Raw genomic sequence first — 19,476 nt, forward strand, 5'->3', positions numbered from 1 at the left:
CCCGACACACACACACACACACACACACAGCACCGCTTCCCCACCCTTTGTCATATTAGAAATGCCCGCAAAGACAGAAAGCCCAAGACCCGCGAAGGTGTTTTACTTTGTGCCGAACCTCATCGGCTATGTCCGCATGGCTGCGTCCATTACCGCCTTCCTGGTGGCGCACGACTACCCAGCGCTGTGCCTCGTGCTCTACGTGGTCTCCTTCGTTCTGGATGCGGCTGACGGCATGGCGGCCCGCGCCTTAGATCAATGCTCGCACTTTGGCGCAATTCTGGACATGCTCACCGATCGCGCCTCGACAGCGGGATTCCTGGTGGTGCTTGACGGCGTGCTGCAACCCATGCCGTACCGCTACACGTTTGTGCTCGCGACACTTGTTTTTCTTGACGTGGCGTCGCACTTCTGCCGCATGTACGCCTCCCTCTTCATCCGAAAGGATAGCCACAAGGATGTGTCGAACAGCATCTTCTGGCTGCTGCGCAAGTACTACTCAAACCGCAGCGTTATGGGTGCGTTCTGTGTAGGACAGGAGTTCGCCTATATTTTTCTCTATGCCTGGGCGAACTACGCGAGGGTTGCGGTGTTGGGGGATATAATGTGGTACGCTTTCATGGTGTGCGCGGTGCCGTGCTTCTTGAAACAAGTTGTCAACGTACAGCAGCTGGTAGATGGCCTCTATCATATCGCCTGTGTGGATGCGCAGGAGCGTCACGCACAAGGCAAGAGCGCCTAAGCACTGCGTCGTCGATGCTGGCGCGCGTGCCTCTCCCCCCCCCCTCCCCCCCGCCCGCCATCATCATAAAGGGGTCGGTGAAGGAGTCATGCAGATGAAAACAGAGGTAAGGAGAGGGGCGTGTGTAATTGTGGGCTCGGGTGTGGTTGACGGAGGGAGGAGGAGGGGGGGGCGGAAGAGGGAGAGCAGTGCGAGGTGAGGACGGCAGTGATGCTCGGCGGTGATACATAATGTATTGTGTGTTTTCCATGGGAGTTGTGACGTCTCTCTCCCTCGGTGCTGAGAGCAATCTGAAGCGGAAGCGGCAGGTGCCTTATCCCTCCATGGGAAAGGGTACACACCCCTCATTTCATATCTCCGTATCGCCCAGGGGTCCCCCCACCCACATAAAAAAACGAACACACCGCCACCCTCCTTATCCCGTCTATCCCCTCCCCCTTTCTTGTGTCGACCTCTGTGCCTTCGCTCTATGCCCCTGCCTCTACCCCAACTGGTACACTCCTCTTCTCATTTGCGTGAACAGGGAAGTGATTGCAGGAAAGTCACGGATTCTTGAGTACGCGCGAGTAAGCCTCTGCACATTGTGTGCTTCGCGTCAGGATCCTCTCGCTTTTTTTCTCCATCGAATGGGCGCTCTTGGTTTTCGTCATGGTGAGTGGGGATGGTGTCGGCAGTTTCGCATATATTTTCCCTTCTCCCTTTACACACACGTGTACACACATGTACACATATATACACACATATACACACTCACATGTGTGCACACATACACACATATATACACACATATACACACTCACATGTGTGCACACATACACACATATATACACACATATACACACACATACGCCAACAAGGCTCTCAAGCGGGTGGACGTGTGTGTGTGTGTCTGTGTGCCTGTACACTGTTTTGTTTGTACCGCATCACTGTTGCGGAAGCGATGAAAAGGAGGTGCTGGGCGTTATGAGGGAGTTAACACCTTTTTTTCGCGAGGACGCTCCCAGGCTATCGTGCATACGCATACAGACACGCAGCAGACTTCACATACAAAACTACATGCGTCCTCACACACCTTACCATTTGTCACATATTTTCATCGCTGTTACACGCTTTTTGGGCAGATGACATGGGCTGATTAAACAATGTGCCCTGCGCAGTATAGTGAATGTGTTTGTGTTTTTATGTGCGTGTGGGGTGCTCGATACCCGCAGGGCGTGCGTACTCGCCCTAATAAATGGATGGCGGCGGCTCGCGTAGCCTGTTTCGTCTCGCGGTTAATCCTGAGGCGCAGCAGACGCACATGATGAGCGTATTTATTCCTGCCTTTGAGAGGCATAGACGGTACACGCGATGATGGAGTTTCACGCACTCCTCCTCCTCCTCCTCGTCCAACACATGTGTGCTCCCTACTTCAAGGTCTCCCTGTCTTCTTGTACTGTTGTCTTTCTTTCTATGTTTTGTGTTGGGTGGATGCGCCCCTCTGCCCCCTCCCCCGCCGCGTCACGTCAACGAAGTAGACGAAAACAGCAAAGAGATCCAGTGAAAGACTGTTGGCGTCCCCCCGAACAACGTACCCCCTCCCCCCCCTCCCCCCAAATCGATAGCCTCGCCTGAAATACACCCACACCCACACACAATCCACTGCAACAACAACGACGTCGTCGACGACAAGGACAGACAAACGGAAGTTGTTTTTGCCACAAAGGGGCATCTTTTCGGCATCCAACGCATTTTCCTTTGCTGCTTTACTTGTGCGCTTGTCTGCCTCCTCTGCCCGCTATCACCTGATCGTTCCTTATCCCCTCCCCCCCTCTCCCCCTTCCCTCAGAAAAGGCAAGCTAACAGCCGCTTTCCACTCACATCGTCTTGTTAGTACTTGACAAGTCCTCGAAGTCATCGCCGTTTGTTTGTGAGTGCTCCCCCAACCCCTACCCCATGGGAACCCGAAACGAAGCGACACTTCTTCTGAGCTAAGACCACGACTTCCACTCGCGACGGTGTAGGAGTTGCTGCTGCTGCTGTTGCTGCTGCTCCTTCTGCTGTTTTTTTTTCTTTTTGGTCATCTCCGTCCGCTTTTCTCTTAAGCTGCACAGCCGAGTAGCCGCATTAATCCCGTGCGCGTATTGGTATCGCTGTGGCGTCTGTGTGTGCGTCCTCTGACTCTCCCTTCCCCATACACACCTAAACACACGCTACCCGACACACACACACACACACACACACACAGCACCGCTTCCCCACCCCTTTGACATATTAGAAATGCCCGCAAAGACAGAAAGCCCAAGACCCACGAAGGTGTTTTACTTTGTGCCGAACCTCATGGACTATGTCCGCATGGCTGCGTCCATTACCGCCTTCCTGGTGGCGCACGACTACCCAGCGCTGTGCCTCGTGCTCTACGCGGTCTCCTTCGTTCTGGATTTGGCTGACGGCATGGCGGCCCGCGCCTTAGATCAATGCTCGCACTTTGGCACAATTCTGGACATGCTCACTGATCGCGCCTCGACAGCGGGATTCCTGGTGGTGCTTGCCAGCGTGCTGCAACCCATGCCCTACCGCTACACGTTTGTGCTCGCGACACTTGTTTTTCTTGACGTGGCGTCGCACTTCTGCCGCATGTACGCCTCCCTCTTCATCCGAAAGGATAGCCACAAGGATGTGTCGAACAGCATCTTCTGGCTGCTGCGCAAGTACTACTCAAACCGCAGCGTTATGGATGCGTTCTGTGTAGGACAGGAGTTCGCCTATATTTTTCTCTATGCCTGGGCGAACTACGCGAGGGTTGCGGTGTTGGGGGATATAATGTGGTACGCTTTCATGGTGTGCGCGGTGCCGTGCTTCTTGAAACAAGTTGTCAACGTACAGCAGCTGGTAGATGGCCTCTATCATATCGCCTGTGTGGATGCGCAGGAGCGTCACGCACAAGGCAAGAGCGCCTAAGCACTGCGTCGTCGATGCTGGCGCGCGTGCCTCTCCCCCCCCCCTCCCCCCCGCCCGCCATCATCATAAAGGGGTCGGTGAAGGAGTCATGCAGATGAAAACAGAGGTAAGGAGAGGGGCGTGTGTAATTGTGGGCTCGGGTGTGGTTGACGGAGGGAGGAGGAGGGGGGGGGGCGGAAGAGGGAGAGCAGTGCGAGGTGAGGACGGCAGTGATGCTCGGCGGTGATACATAATGTATTGTGTGTTTTCCATGGGAGTTGTGACGTCTCTCTCCCTCGGTGCTGAGAGCAATCTGAAGCGGAAGCGGCAGGTGCCTTATCCCTCCATGGGAAAGGGTACACACCCCTCATTTCATATCTCCGTATCGCCCAGGGGTCCCCCCCCCACCCACATAAAAAAAAACGAACACACCGCCACCCTCCTTATCCCGTCTATCCCCTCCCCCTTTCTTGTGTCGACCTCTGTGCCTTCGCTCTATGCCCCTGCCTCTACCCCAACTGGTACACTCCTCTTCTCATTTGCGTGAACAGGGAAGTGATTGCAGGAAAGTCACGGATTCTTGAGTACGCGCGAGTAAGCCTCTGCACATTGTGTGCTTCGCGTCAGGATCCTCTCGCTTTTTTTCTCCATCGAATGGGCGCTCTTGGTTTTCGTCATGGTGAGTGGGGATGGTGTCGGCAGTTTCGCATATATTTTCCCTTCTCCCTTTACACACACGTGTACACACATGTACACATATATACACACATATACACACTCACATGTGTGCACACATACACACATATATACACACATATACACACTCACATGTGTGCACACATACACACATATATACACACATATACACACACATACGCCAACAAGGCTCTCAAGCGGGTGGACGTGTGTGTGTGTGTCTGTGTGCCTGTACACTGTTTTGTTTGTACCGCATCACTGTTGCGGAAGCGATGAAAAGGAGGTGCTGGGCGTTATGAGGGAGTTAACACCTTTTTTTCGCGAGGACGCTCCCAGGCTATCGTGCATACGCATACAGACACGCAGCAGACTTCACATACAAAACTACATGCGTCCTCACACACCTTACCATTTGTCACATATTTTCATCGCTGTTACACGCTTTTTGGGCAGATGACATGGGCTGATTAAACAATGTGCCCTGCGCAGTATAGTGAATGTGTTTGTGTTTTTATGTGCGTGTGGGGTGCTCGATACCCACAGGGCGTGCGTACTCGCCGTAATAAATGGATGGCGGCGGCTCGCGTAGCCTATTTCGTCTCGCGGCTAATCCTGAGGCGCAGCAGACGCACATGATGAGCGTATTTATTCCTGCCTTTGAGAGGCATAGACGGTACACGCGATGATGGAGTTTCACGCACTCCTCCTCCTCCTCCTCCTCGTCCAACACATGTGTGCTCCCTACTTCAAGGTCTCCCTGTCTTCTTGTACTGTTGTCTTTCTTTCTATGTTTTGTGTTGGGTGGATGCGCCCCTCTGCCCCCTCCCCCGCCGCGTCACGTCAACGAAGTAGACGAAAACAGCAAAGAGATCCAGTGAAAGACTGTTGGCGTCCCCCCGAACAACGTACCCCCCCCCCCCCCCCCAAATCGATAGCCTCGCCTGAAATACACCCACACCCACACACAATCCACTGCAACAACAACGACGACGACAAGGACAGACAAACGGAAGTTGTTTTTGCCACAAAGGGGCATCTTTTCGGCATCCAACGCATTTTCCTTTGCTGCTTTACTTGTGCGCTTGTCTGCCTCCTCTGCCCGCTATCACCTGATCGTTCCTTATCCCCTCCCCCCCCCCTCTCCCCCTTCCCTCAGAAAAGGCAAGCTAACAGCCGCTTTCCACTCACATCGTCTTGTTAGTACTTGACAAGTCCTCGAAGTCATCGCCGTTTGTTTGTGAGTGCTCCCCCAACCCCTGCCCCATGGGAACCCGAAACGAAGCGACGCTTCTTCTGAGCTAAGACCACGACTTCCACTCGCGACGGTGTAGGAGTTGCTGCTGCTGCTGCTGCTGTTGCTGTTGCTGCTGCTGCTGTTTTTTTTCTTTTTGGTCATCTCCGTCCGCTTTTCTCTTAAGCTGCACAGCCGAGTAGCTGCATTAATCCCGTGCGCGTATTGGTATCGCTGTGGCGTCTGTGTGTGCGTCCTCTGACTCTCTCTTCCCTCCCCTTTCGCCGCTGAGTTGATTCTCTGCGCCAGCGATCCTTTACTTTGTGCCGAGTTGTACACACCCGCCAACAACCGCTGATCTACGCACTCATTTGAAGGGCTCTACCTTTTCCGTGTTTTCCCTTCAGTCCGGTGCGACGTCTCTCCTTTGTCGGCTCGTTTTTGTGTTTCCACCGTTTCTTCGGTTAATCGCGAGGGGGTCGGTTGTGACTTGCAGGGAGCGGTATCGTCTCAGACACCGTCGTCGTTGTCACACGCCGCACTGTTTTGTGTGCGTGTTGTGCGTCGGTGAGGGCTTCCCTCCCTTCCACCAGGGTGTGACTCTCCCTTTTCTCTCCCCCTCCTTTTTGTTTTTGTGTTTTAACAGGTATATCTGTTGTCCCTTTCGCTTGTCAGCCAAACGTGTGGCTCTGCCATCATCGACAATGGAGTTCCATGCAGACCCCGCCAACGTAATGGAGGACATCTCACCCAGCCACGCATCTGCACCAGTCAAGAGGTTTCCCGCGCGTCGGGCGCCGGCTGGCGGTGGTGAGCTCGCTATTCTCGCCACTGCCACTGCCACTGCTACTTTGCCCGCAGCAGCGACCACGGCCGTACAAGTAGTTCACACTGAGGAGGAATGCAATGCTCTCATCAAGCGCATACGTCAGCTGGAGAGCGAGAGCGCCCTGCTCTCCAAAACACTAACGAAGGTGTGCGACGAGAATAGCCGCCTATCCGGACAAATCGCCACACTAGAAGAGAAGGTGCGCACACTTGCGCAGGAGCCACTAAAAAACACCTCAGTTTTACACTCGTTGTTTGAGCCGGAGAAGACGGGCTGGTTTGGTGGCTCAAAGTCTGCGGCAAAAGCCCAGCTGCAAGAACTGAGTGACGCGCTGCAATCAGAATTCATCACTTACAAGGCATCGCACACGTCTAGCAACGAGGAGGTGCAGGCGCTTGTGGAGGGCCTGCATAACGCGCACCTGAGCGCACAGGAGCTGTCCGCTGTGGTGAGTAACCAACAGGAGCTCATCAGTGGCGGCTCCCTCGCTGTCAATGTCCGCATCGTGCCCTTCGATGAGAGCATCGGCGACGCTGCCACTGTGCGAGAGTTGCAGAAACAGCTACAAGAGGTGCGAGAGCAAGCTGAGCTCACTGAAAGGCAGCTGCGCAGCTCAGAGGCCGAGGTGCATGCGACGAAAGCAGAGAACGCCAGACTGCGTAATGAGCTCGTTGCGATCTCTGTGCCCGCAGCGGCCGCGGCGTCCGGGTCACGGCGGCCTCTTGGTAGCGCTCCCTCACTCTCCGAGAATGCTGCGACTGGGGCGTTAGAACGCGTCACCAGTGAGCGCGATGAACTCCGAAGTGCGCTTGAGGAAGTCCGTTGCTGCGCTGATGAGAAGGAAACAGATCTGGCGCTGCATAATGAGAAAGCGGCACAGCTCCAGCAGACACTTGCGCAGATGGAGTTGGGGCATACGGAGGAGCTGAGTAAGTTCCGCCAGCAGCTCACTGAATCTTCCACCAGCCTTATGGCATGTGGGCATTGCGATGCGCTGCGCCAGGAGCTGGAGGAGATCATTCGTGACGCGAGCGCATCCACCGTGACGGTGCAGGATTTGTGCACTCGCATGCTGGATGTCATGGTACAGCACGAAGGGAAAAAGAGTGCGTTTGAAAAGAAGATTGCAGGCAGCGTCGAGCAGCTCTCCAGGGAACAGCAGCAGCTGCATCATTCAGTCTTGACTGACGACTACGTCGAACTCAGTGCCGAGCGAGAGTCGCTGTCCCAAGAAATTAATTCCTGCAGGCAACACATCGCTGTTTTAGAAGCTAAGCGCAACGTCACTAGCGGCGCTGCCGATGCGAACGCGCTGAGCGACGCCCAGGTTCTGGAGACACTCCGCAAAACTAAGAAACATATCTCGAAGCTGGAAGCTGAGCGGAGTGAGTTGCTTGTGCAGCTGCAGCAGGCCCAGAGCAGTGCCGTCGCTCTCGACACGGAGATGCGGGAGCTGCGGGCGCGCTCCGAGGAGGACAAGCAGCGCGTGTCTTTTTTACTCAAGAAGTGCTCCGTCGCCACCGCCGAGGCACAGGGCGTAGCAGCACAGCTCGAAAGCTTCGAGGAGCGGGTTGAGAAGCAATCGCTGGAGCTCAAGCAGGAGCGCCGCAAGACGGAAAAGATGGCCGAGTTGCAGAGGCAATTTGATGAGCTGAGCAAGGAGAAGAAGGCCCTCGAAGACCGTCTCGCGGCGACGCAGAAAGTCGAGGAGAGGCTGGTGAAGGCGAAGGAGACCATCGCGTACATGGAGCTGGCGCAGAGCAGCACAATCAACATGAGCCAGTATGCCGAGCTGAAGGCGGAGAAGGAAAGGCTGCAAAATACGATGAAGCCGCTCGAGCGCAAGCTAGAGGAAGCCAAGCAGGAGATCGATCGTCTCAAGGCCGTCACAGACGCGCAGCAGGCTATCTCGTGCACACAAAACAGCAATGTGCGTGCGTGGCAGGACCAAGTGACGGCTCTAAGCGAGAGTGAAGCGAAACTGCGTGACAAGGTCTCCATGTTGTCGACAGAGAACGCCCGCCTCACAAAGGTCAACACGTCTCTAGAGCAGCAGATGAACGACATGCAGGACGGCATTAAGGCAATGGCCGAACACTTGGAGAAGGATCGCGCTAGTGCCAAAGCCACTGCCGAAGCTAATTCACAGAAACAAATCCAAACCCTCAGCGATGAGTTGGCGCAGGCGCGGGCGACCATAGCCGAGGTTCAGGCCCGCGACGGGCAATACGTTGCGGAGGGGCTTTATCAGTCCGTCGTCGCGGAGCGCGACCGAGCGTCGGAGGAGAAGAGCCGGATGGCCGTCGAGCTGGAGAAGCGCAAGTCCGAAATTTCTCTTTATCGACAGACGATCGCCGACCTCGAGCAGGAAAACGACCAGCGCGTGAGAGAGATCGAGGAACTGCAGGATCGCTACCAGCGCGACCGCGCCGCCCTCAGCGACCGCCTCGCGAAAGAACAGGCGCGCACTGCGCAACTCTCCAGTGATATGGAAGGCCTGACGGAGCAGGTATCCATGATGGAGGCCGCTGCGGCAAAGCAGACTGCCACCATCAGAGAGCTTGAACAGACCACTGCGAAGCAGAAGCGCGTGTTCGAGGACAAGTGCCGCCGCGAGGAGGCCCTCAGCGACGAGATCCGGCGCTTAAATGGTCAAATTGTTCTTCTGCAGGCGAACGAGGAAAGCGCCGCACTTCACAGGGAAGGTCGCAGGAGCAACGGCGACGGGCATCCAACAGCGATTGCAGCGGCTGTTGTCCCTGTCTCTGCGTCTGGTTTCGAGGCGCCGGCTCTAGGACTTGAAAATGCAACCGTAGCGGAGCCGGATGCGGGGGTGAAGGTAACGGATTGCGCCGTGTCGTCGTTGATGTCGGATCGCTTCACTGATGCCGCTGCACCCCACGCTTCCTCCGCACCAGAGGCGAGCTGCATTGATGCCTTCCGAAAACGTATCGAGGACCTCAAGCGCGACAGAGACCACCTGGCGGATGAGCTGAAGCGCACGCAGGCGCAGCACACCATCGACTCCGCGGATAAGCAGCGCACCATTACTGCTCTGCAGACGCAGATAAAGAATCGCATGTCGACGAACGACCGCAACGCGTACGAAGCCGAACTCACCAAGTCGGCGGCGCTAAGGAAGAGTGTCGAGGCGCTCATGGAGGAGAATGCGATCCTTCGCAGGCAGACAGGAGTGGCACAGGCTTCGGTCGTCAACGTACCTGCTTCAGCTTCGTCGGTTGCAATGGCGGAGGCGCAGAAAATGGACGTGCTCCAGCTGCAGTCTCAGCTGCAGACTCAACAGGCCGCCTTCGACTCGGCGGTGGCGTCAGCAGCGAGGGTAGCGGAGACCTACGAGGCACGCGTCCAAGAGCTGGAAGCGCAACTACGGGATGCTGAAGAGGCATTAGCGGCCGCCACCGCTGCAGGCGGCGGTGATATCGGGAAGGATGGCGACTCAAGTTCGCTTGGTAAGCCTGTGAAGCGGAAAGCCAAGAAGACCAAAAAGAAAAAGACGCTCATGGAGCAGGTCAACGCCATGGAGGACGGAGACGACATCTTCGCTGCGGCCCCTTCATCTGACGCCGTCAATGCTGCTACACAGAACTACGTTGATGCAGCGCAGTTGCAGACATCGTTGATGCTTGCGCAGCGTGAAGTGGCGCAGCTCAAGTCAGAGAACACCGAACTCAAGGCCACCATAGTCGAGCTCACGAATCAGCTGAAGTGCGCCGAAGACCGTCTGCAGGTCCTGCAGGAGGACCTCAAAACGGTGCAGGCCGCAGCGGATGAGGAGCGACGCGGTTTGCAGAAGCTGAACGATTCGTCGGAGCCCAGTCTGCATGAGCGGCAGCTGTTGAGGCAGCCAGGTGATGACAGCTTTTCCCTGAACGGCGTTGGCGGCGCTGTCAAGAGCGCTCGCTCCCCCCGTGACAGTTCCATTGCCAATGTGGAGATGCAGATGCGGCGGTGCCAGGACGAGGTGGAGCGCCTCACGAAGGAGAACAAAAATCTACGCTACAAGCTGGAGAGGGGAGAAGTGCATCGAGGGCCGCCAGCGTCGTGTGGGGTGGAGGCAGAAGCGGCGTCGGAGAAAAGCGCGGCCGATGATGTGCGGAAGTTGCAGCTGCAGCTGAGACAAAAAGACGCAGAGATGAGAGCACTTGCCGATCAGCTGATCCCCGCCAAGGAGAAACTGGCTGAGTACATGGCGATGGGGGATCGCTTGGGACTCCAGTACCCTTTCCCACCGGAGCTAGGGGGATCGACGGTGCTTCGACTCAAGGCGCTCCATTTGCCGATCAATCTTCGGTCAGTCTCCGCCCCGGCAGTGGCAGCGCAGCAGCCTCGTAAACCCCGCTCAGATGGGCAAGGTGACGTCGTTTCTCCACCACCACGCACGCCGAAAGGGCGCCGCGCCCTTTGAACTAACGCAGGCTTCACCCTCCCTCCCCCTCTCCCCCATTGCTGATGACACCGTCCGCCGAATTGTATACTGCTGCGCGGTGTTCTCTTTCCCGTCCCTCTAGGTTTCTGTTGTTGAGGGCTCCGCTGCTGCCTTCTTTTCCCCATGTGTGGACATGAACTGCGTCTCGCATTCTACGGCCATGTGATGTCGGTTTCTCGTTTTTCCTGCTCTCATTTCGCATGTGTGTGATGAGGGCACCATCACGATGTCCTCAGCCGGTCTTTTTGGTTTGTTTTCGGGGGGCATTTCTGTCACGAGGTGTATTCCCTGGCGCCGTCCTGTTCCGTGCGTGTTCCTGTGCGCATCTGTGCTTGACCACTCGCGCACGTGTGTAGTTTTCCCCCCCCCTCTCTCTCTCTTTCACAGGCTTTCTCCGTGTTTTTTGTTTATGGATGAGTTTTGTTGCTTGTTGAGGTGGACAGGGGATGTGTGTGTGTGTGTCGTGTGTGTGTGTGTGTGTAGGAGGGGGGGGAGAAAGGTTGAATTTGGCACGGAGCCACCAGTGTCATTCATAACCACACCCCTTCGCCGCAGGGGGGCTGTGCGTAGTACGCAGCGGTAGATATTCCCCCTACACCCTCGGGGGGTTTTTCTTCTTGTATTCATGCGCATCTCGTCCTACCCGGGGTTGTATGAAGTAAACGGTTCTGTTTTAGGTTCTTCTGCTTCTCTCTCCCCCTCGTAGCCCCATTACATGTCAATAGAGATATATTTATATTTTTATACACCCACCTGGGTGCTCCCCCACTCTTTTTTTTTTACCTGTTGATCTTGGACGGGTATATTTGCGTTCGTCTTGACGTGTGTCGATGTGTTTGCGGTGGTTGTGGATAGCTGGACATCTGTTTGCTTGGACATTTCTTCTCGTTGCTATTCTATATGTCGTCTACTGGTTGAGAGTGCGGAGGTCATCGTGCGGGGGGGGGGGGGGGGGAGTGGCCATCGACACGGAAATTGTGCCAGGCTGACGTCGACTCCTTCCTTCTTGAGCCGGTGCTTTCTCTTCTCTCTTGTCCTACAACCTCATTGCAAAGACATGAAGGAAACCTACACATGCCTCTCCAGACGAGCCACCCTCCCCCCCCTCCCCCCCATACACAAACTCACACATCCTCCATGGCATTGCATTCCCATCTCCCCCTCTCCTGGGGTGTGCAAAAGTTTCAAGTCTCTGCTGATCGTCTGTATTCCATTGGGCGCTGCTCCTGCAGAGGGAAGAGCGGGGAGGAGGCTCGTTGCAATGGGCGCCTCAACTTTTTGTCTTCACCGTGGCAGAGACGCGGCACCAGTTGAAAAAAAGAAACAGAGGAATGGCCTTTGTTGCATGAGCTTCTAGATGCCATACCTCCTTCCCATTCCTCCCTCTTCCCCCCCGCACCCTTCAGACAACTACAGCCGCGCGTCACCTCCCCCCTCCCTCCCTCCCTCTCTCCCTCCCCTCTCCTCTTAAAGTCTTTTTTTCTCTCTTTAGTGCTGCATCGATGCATGCGTCGCACGAGGACGAGGCGCCGTGCGCCATTCCCTCGAAACTGTGGCGTGAGTGCCTAAAGCAGTACGACTACGGACCAGACAAACCGAAGGGCGCCTGTGAAGAGCACCGCACAAAGTTCTACGATTGCGTCAAGGACTGGACGGCGCGGACGCAGAGCAAGTCGTACTCATACACCCAATTCGAACTCCCCAAGTCATGCGGCCACGAGGCAGAGAAGCTGCATCAGTGCATGATGATGAACATGTTCGAGGTAAGCCACTGCCAACGGGATATGGCCGTGCTGAAGAGGTGTGCGGCGCGGGCTGATCCGGAGGTGCGCAGATATCTGCAAGGCGACGAAGCGATTGCAGACCTCGAAAAGGAGATTGAGGATACAACTGGATTGAAGCGCCTCTGGTATAAGGCAATCGGTAAACTCTAGTAGCCCCGCTCACAGCGGTGGCGTCGGCCTCGACAAGCCACTGTGTGGCGAGTCCTTTGGTGGCAGGGTTGGGGTGTACGTGTGTATCGTGGGGCGACAGTGAGCTGGCTGGAGATGTGCGCCATTTTGAAGTTTGTGACACTTGTCGCTGTCATCACAGAGAGAAAGTACGGAAAAGCAGAGAGTTGGAGGAGGCGAGGCACAAGGCGTGCCCGCTGCTCACCTGCTGATGGCGCTCCGTGTCACAGAGAAACCCAAGTGTGCTCCAGACACCAGATAAGTGTAACAAGCGAGTAGGCCATAGTTGATAAACAACTTTGGTTTCCCGTTCTCTACTCTTTCGTTCAGCTACAGGGCCGAAAGAACTACCTCACCGTGAAAGGCTCAAGAGAGTGGAAACGCGATATCAAAGGGAGAGGTGTCATGCGTGAGACGCGTGTTGCGAAGAGGGTGGTGTGTTCCCCCATTCCTTGTCTCGTTGTATCCTATTCTCCCCCTCCCCCCTCCTCCCCCTAGCGCCTCTCTCCCGCTTTCCTAAATACCTGAAAAATATCCCCCGGTTGCTTCCTTTCTTCGTCCCTTGCCCCCCTCCCCTCCCCCCTCCTCCCCCTCCACACGGCGATGCCGGGAACAACCAAAACCACAAGAAAGGGGAATTGCGGCTTCTCAGCGGTGTCCACGTAAACACTGGACTGCTGTTCCTCCGCTGAAATACACACACACACACAGACAGACAAGCCCATACTCTCTGAAAAATCCGGACACCCCTCCCCCAATTTCCGGGAAAATAAACTCACGCACCACCGCTTTCGCCTCTGAGCACTCGAAAACGGTATCGCCAAGCGATCGGTTGAACCAGTTAGGAACAGCGGTGCAGCGCCGTAAGCGTGGCCACACCGCGCTTGCGATAGGTAAAAATAGATTTTCTTGATGTGCACTGCTTCTAGTCTGCTTTCGTGTACACGAGTCCTTCGATTTGGTCTCTTTGATTCTTCTTCCCCCCCGTGTACATTCTTTAGCCCACTTTAGTGCACGCACAACTCCGCTATTCCCACCCCCTGAGGAGGTACGTTCGGAATACACGGGCGCGTCCTTCTTCCATCCCCCCCCCCCACTCCCACAAAAAAAAAACACCAGCGGTGCCGCTCTCCCCCCACACTGTGCACCGTTTCAGTACTGATGGAGTCAAGTGTTGGCGCGGGTGATCTTTTAACACCCGGTGCAATGTGGCAGGACGAGAACACCGTCTCTCTCTGCAGTAGTCGTACCTGCGGCCGACGGTTCAATCGCCTTTTCTGCCCTAAACACCACTGTCGGTGGTGTGGTCGCGTGTACTGCGACTCCTGTGCACCGAAACAGAAGATGCGCAACAAGGTGTTCTTGCGCAGGTGTAACCGGTGCCGACTGCCGCCCATTTTCCGGCACATGTGGAACGCGCACACCGAAAGGATGGACAGTACCCCATTCGAGTGTATTATTTCCTATCTGACGCCGCGCAGTATCACGGCGCTCCTCCAGAGCTGTCATACCATGATGTCCGAGTTTCCTGTGTGCGGCTACCCGTTCTACGAGTCTATTCAGGAGCGCTTCCCGTCCTTTTACCCCGGTGCGCAAATTGGCCGTGGCGGCTTCGGCACGGTGTTCAAGTGCGAAGACCGCTCCGCAGCCGACAACAGGCAAGCCATTCTAAAGTGCATCCGTAAAGCTGCGAACATGACGTACACGCGGTGGGTCGGGGCCCTTACAGAATTGCATATCTTAGAGTCTGTGAACCACCCTAACGTGGCACGCCTTCTCAGCGCCTTCCAGACGCGCGAGGATTTAGTGATTGTGATGGAGGCTGGCGATGGCGGCACGGCGCATCGGGCGGCTGAGTGTGTGCGCGAGTACGGCCGCGCCGCTGAGGAGGCGTTCACGGCGAACATAATTGAAGGCGTCGCCGCCGGTCTTGATTACCTCTATCGAGAGAAGCACATCATCCATCGAGATATCAAACTGGACAACATTGTCTTGTCAGCGGACTACACCACGCCAATGATCATCGATTTCGGCTTTGCTGAGTACGTTCAGGACGACGAGGAAAAATCGTACTTTTTAGTTGGGACACGCAACTACGTTTCACCGGAGTCCGTCGCCGCGCTGCTGAGCGGGAAGCATTTTATGAGGGAGTCCGGGGTCACGATGCACAAGGGCGACATCTTTAGTCTCGGTGTCGCTGCGCACTACCTTCTCTCAGGCTACTGGCCGTTTCGCAGCAAAAGTTATGAGAAAACGCACTCGGAGATGCAGCGTGGTGTCACTTGCTCTGGCCCCCGCTGGGACGGCATATGCGACGAGGCGCGGGAGCTTGTGCAGGCGCTCCTGTCGTTTGACCCGGATAAGCGGCCTGACTACGCCGCCATCAAGGAGAACCCCTTTATCAAAGGGCGCGCTGCGGGTGTGAGGTCGATTCAGATGAAGCGGAACGCCCGGCTTCTCTATGACGAGGCGAAGATCCAAACCGAATGGGTAACGCTAGAACCTTCGAACATGAGGACGGTGGTGAATGAGGAGGAGAGCGAGGTGCTGCTCCCACCACCGAATCCCCAGCCCTGGTACGAAGCGTACCTGCCGCGGCTTTCCCGGCACCGCCTGTGAGTGATCGCCGTCCCGCTTTTATTATTTTTTTGTTTTGCTGCTGCTTTTCCGTCGTTGCCATGGTGAAAAATCAAAAAAAAAAGCAATATCGTGTCTTTCCGTCCGTCCGTCTGTTGTGAATTCGCTGCTCTTCGTGGAAGGCTTGTTGACAGAATACACTTCCTCGCTCTACGCGTGGGCGCGGTGGTTTGTGGGTGGGCGTGTTGTCAGGTGTAGAGGGCCGCTGCATGGAAAGGGGTTGGGGGGGGTTGGGGCAGGGACGCTGATCATGTCCACTGTATTCTTTTTGAAGTCTGGGATTTGCAGCCGCCTCGGCTGCTGGAAAATTTTTTCGTTTGCTAACCGTAGAGATGAGTGACATGTTGGGTTGAGTTCTGCCACCAACGCATTTCTTTCTGTAAGTTCAGCAGGAGAGATTTCCAGTGCCTTCCAACACTAAGTGAGTCGTCGGTGCATCATCATTGTACCAGGGTAGCGATGCGACTAACAGCGGTGTCAACCCGCTCGCTCGATGCACTCTCGTCTTTTCCCTGCTGTATTTTTCTACACACACACACACACACACACACACACGTTCACCCCCCCCCCCCTCGTGCTCTACGTACAGTTTGCGGTGGTGGTGCCGCTATGGCGAGGCTTGTTGTTCTCTATTCCACTTCACTGCTTTACGTGATTGTGGCTGCTTCCGCCGAGTCATATTTGAGGGGTTCATGTCTCCTCCGTCTTCCCTGCGGCTCGGCAACTAGATGAAGAGGGCTTAAAGGGACGCAACAGGGGAACCAATTCCCTAAGCGCATCTGCATCTGCATCTGCATCGACCCCCCCCCCCCCCTTCCCCAACACACCACGGCCACACTCACAGACAAATGCACATTGGAAGCTGGTGGTCCCTCTGGCTGTGTCTTCTGTGCATCAGTCCCTTTGAGGATGGATGAAAACTGCCCAAGTGCACCTCCACGTACCCACGGTTATCTGCGCAGTGTATAGGGGGCTCATACTGTTGGGTGCGCACGACACTTTGTGTCGTTTCTCTACAGATCCTGTACGATAACCAACTCTCTCATAAACTGAGCAACACACAGGCAAAGACCTTTGCCGGCACATTTTCACGTTAAAGGTGGCATACCTACACCTACAAACGTACGCGTGCCCACACAAGAAGCGGTGCTCATACCGCATCACAAGCATAAAACTGCGGCGCCCTGAGTACAAGTCAGGCGTACGCCAGCATATCGCCTGAACATACAGACACACAGACACACACACTTACAGATAGACGGACAGGCTGACACACTCACCCACATCCACGCACACATTTCCTCCTGCACCATACACAGATGAATACCCCACACGGTTGCTGAGCTGCTCTTCTTTTCCCCCGCCTCCATCACTCATTCCTCTTTTCTCCATCGGTGCGCTGGTGTGCTTACGTGACCACTCGGTGTCTTATGCGATGCCGGCGGCATCGCATACGCCAACCGCACGTGTGTACATGCTTACATACATACATGTGTGTGTGTGTTGAGGGGTTCCCTTACCCCACACCGGCTCTCCTCACACCTTCTTGCCTTCTTTCAATACGGAAGTCGTATTGTTTTACATTATTTGTGCTCTCCTGTTTCGTTTCTGTTCTGCCTCCTCCTCATCCCCCCTCCCCTCCCCCCCTCCCAAAGAAACCAAAGCCCACACCGACACAGCCCCCCCCCTCCTCTCCCATCACCTCCAGCGCCTGCTAAGCCTTACGATCGTTTCCTTCCACCCAGACGCCTCTCTCCTGTGACTCCCTCGGTAGACCTCGTGATCCATTTTGAATTGTGTCAAACGTGCACGGGAATCATTTATTCACTTCGGCGATATCTGCTTACTCTACTCAAGTGAGGGGCACACAAACGCGATATGGCCGCTGTGCAACTTGCCAAGAGTATCCTGGCTGCCGATGGGCAGCCGTTCGCGACCCTGTCGCTCGCTCAGGGGCTACCGCCCGTGACCTCTGAGACACCGGTACCAGAGGCGCGTCGCAATTACATGCGTCTAGCCGGCGTCATTCACCCTGATCGCCTTCAGAGCAGCTTCGACAAGGCCACAGAAGCGTTCCAGTGCCTCGTGCGTGCCTTCGAATGCTTCGCAGATCCAAAGTTGCGCAAGCATGCCGCTGCCGCCGCCGCGAAGAAGCTGGCCAAGGCAAAGGTCCCCGCTACCGCCGCTGCACGTGGCACTAAGGTGGCAACTTCGCGTCCGTCTCCAACCACGCCGGCCTCGCCCAAGTCGCAGAAGATGCAGAGGATCAAGTCAAAGGTTCGTTCTGCGTCAACTCTGAAGAAGTCAAGGAGGGCCACCGGGAGCGAGGAGGAGGAGGACAGCGAGCCTGAGCTAACTGAGGAGGAAGAAAGCGACACCGAGGGGAATGCCTCAGACGCTTCGGCAGCTGACGAGGAGGGCTGGGAGGCATGGGCCGCCGCCGGCGCGGAGCCGGAGGTCTCGACAAACCGCACACCAATCGGAAAGCCACGTGTTGGTGGGCTCTACCAGCCTACAACGGTGGGATGCCCCAAGTGCCGTTCCCTCTGGGAGAGTGATTCACGACCTCAGTACTCGCTTTTCATGGGTCACTGGGGTAAGAAGGTGCACTGTCAGTTGTGCCTCTTCCAATTTGGCTGTGCCACAGCGCTGCACGCCTGCCCGCACTGCAGCGCGCCCTTCGAATACGACGTCTCCATGTACGATGTGATTCAAACGTGCCAGCGATGCAAGAAGCAGTTTGGCTTTCCCTACTACCCCGTCAATCAGCATCTCATCGACCAGGTGGCGCTGGAGGAGTGGCGAGAGCGCATGGATCGACAAAAGACGAGTGAGCGGGAGGCCCGTGCGAGAGCACGTCGCGGTGGCGCTAGTGACGACGCAAGCGCTGCGGAGGAGGAGATGCAGCTGCTCGTAGGCACCTGCATCATGGAGGAGAGATGCCCATTATGCAACAGGCGCGTCAAGAGCAAGCACCGCAGCCACGTCGAAGAGTGCAAGGCTAAGACGGCAGAGGAACGGGCAGCATCGACTGAAAAGGTGGCCGGTAAGTCATCAAGGGCCACTCCGCCGGCAAAGAAAGCTGTCAAGGCACAGGGGCCCAGGGCTGCCAAGGCGACCCCCAAGCCAAGGGTCAAGTCAGTGACAGCGGCTGTCGCCTCGGCTGGCGCGCGCGCCGCAGTCTCGAAGTCCTCCACCACCAAAGGTAAGAAGGCGGCGGCCCCGCTGAAGCGCAAGCGACGACGCGACGACACCGAGTCGTCAGAGGACTCCGACTCTGACTCTGAAGAGGATGAGGTCAGCTCTGAGTCATCCTTCGACGACGACGACGATGACAGCAGCGACGAGTAGTATGGCGCACTATGATAGGGTCAAGGGCCAACGCATAGTCTGGCGTTGTTCCCTCATCACCACCACCACCACCAGTGTACTTTCTTGGGTAGTTCTATAAAGTGTATGCGTGGGTGTTGCTGTGGCTGCTTGCATGATTGCATGTCTGATATTTTGCTTCTCTGTTCATTTGTGTGACCTTTTCTGATAAGAGGGAGACACCTCCTCATGAGGGGAGGGGATGGGGGGGGGTATCACGGCTGCAGTACCCCCCTCTCTCGTGAAGCCAAGCGGCTCCCTCATCTTCTTCCCACTCCCCAACCACTTCTGGCGCTGAGGGAGTCCATGTAGCTAGGAAATAGAGAAACCAAGAACAACCCCTTGTCACGGACTTCGAGGCCCAACTCCTGGATGGCGCTGCGCCGGGTCAGGCTGCGGCAGCGGACACGACTGCGTCGTCTTTGGGATGGACACGGTGTCTGCGTGACTCGGGTGTCGCACGCCCTGCCTCAACCGCTTACTGGTGGACAAGCCTGAGCATCCTCGAGGGAGAGATGCGCCACGCGGAGGGCGGCAAAGTGGGAGCAGCTGAGATGCAGCTTGCAGGGCGGTGGTGGGTGGAGGTCGACGCAGAGGCTCTGCTGAGATGACCCAGGTAGTCGTGCCCCGACGCGTGTTCAGCGCTGCTCCCCC

General features: G+C 56.1%; 6 protein-coding genes across 6 annotated transcripts; all 6 read left to right on the forward strand.

Annotated features, from left to right (window-relative positions):
* Nucleotides 1-61: 61 nt before the first annotated feature.
* On the forward strand, nt 62-742 carry JKF63_04303 (uncharacterized protein; the record flags this gene model as incomplete). Its single annotated transcript, XM_067900289.1, has 1 exon — nt 62-742. One exon carries the CDS (start codon nt 62-64, stop codon nt 740-742), a length of 681 nt encoding a protein of 226 aa, XP_067756473.1.
* A 2,259-nt stretch (nt 743-3,001) lies between these two features.
* JKF63_04304 (uncharacterized protein) lies at nt 3,002-3,682 on the forward strand (the record flags this gene model as incomplete). The annotated part of the gene is made up of 1 exon (XM_067900290.1): nt 3,002-3,682. The coding sequence occupies one exon, from the start codon at nt 3,002-3,004 to the stop codon at nt 3,680-3,682; it is 681 nt and encodes a 226-aa protein (XP_067756474.1).
* A 2,610-nt stretch (nt 3,683-6,292) lies between these two features.
* JKF63_04305 (uncharacterized protein) lies at nt 6,293-10,843 on the forward strand (the record flags this gene model as incomplete). The annotated part of the gene is made up of 1 exon (XM_067900291.1): nt 6,293-10,843. The coding sequence occupies one exon, from the start codon at nt 6,293-6,295 to the stop codon at nt 10,841-10,843; it is 4,551 nt and encodes a 1,516-aa protein (XP_067756475.1).
* A 1,523-nt stretch (nt 10,844-12,366) lies between these two features.
* On the forward strand, nt 12,367-12,798 carry JKF63_04306 (uncharacterized protein; the record flags this gene model as incomplete). Its single annotated transcript, XM_067900292.1, has 1 exon — nt 12,367-12,798. One exon carries the CDS (start codon nt 12,367-12,369, stop codon nt 12,796-12,798), a length of 432 nt encoding a protein of 143 aa, XP_067756476.1.
* Nucleotides 12,799-13,977: 1,179 nt separating this feature from the next.
* JKF63_04307 (uncharacterized protein) lies at nt 13,978-15,435 on the forward strand (the record flags this gene model as incomplete). Its single annotated transcript, XM_067900293.1, has 1 exon — nt 13,978-15,435. The coding sequence occupies one exon, from the start codon at nt 13,978-13,980 to the stop codon at nt 15,433-15,435; it is 1,458 nt and encodes a 485-aa protein (XP_067756477.1).
* Nucleotides 15,436-17,331: 1,896 nt separating this feature from the next.
* Nucleotides 17,332-18,804, forward strand: JKF63_04308 (uncharacterized protein; the record flags this gene model as incomplete). Its single annotated transcript, XM_067900294.1, has 1 exon — nt 17,332-18,804. The coding sequence occupies one exon, from the start codon at nt 17,332-17,334 to the stop codon at nt 18,802-18,804; it is 1,473 nt and encodes a 490-aa protein (XP_067756478.1).
* Nucleotides 18,805-19,476: the final 672 nt, after the last annotated feature.

The sequence above is a fragment of the Porcisia hertigi genome, chromosome 26 (genome assembly GCF_017918235.1).
Source record: "Porcisia hertigi strain C119 chromosome 26, whole genome shotgun sequence".
In the NCBI taxonomy this organism is placed as follows: domain Eukaryota; phylum Euglenozoa; class Kinetoplastea; order Trypanosomatida; family Trypanosomatidae; genus Porcisia; species Porcisia hertigi.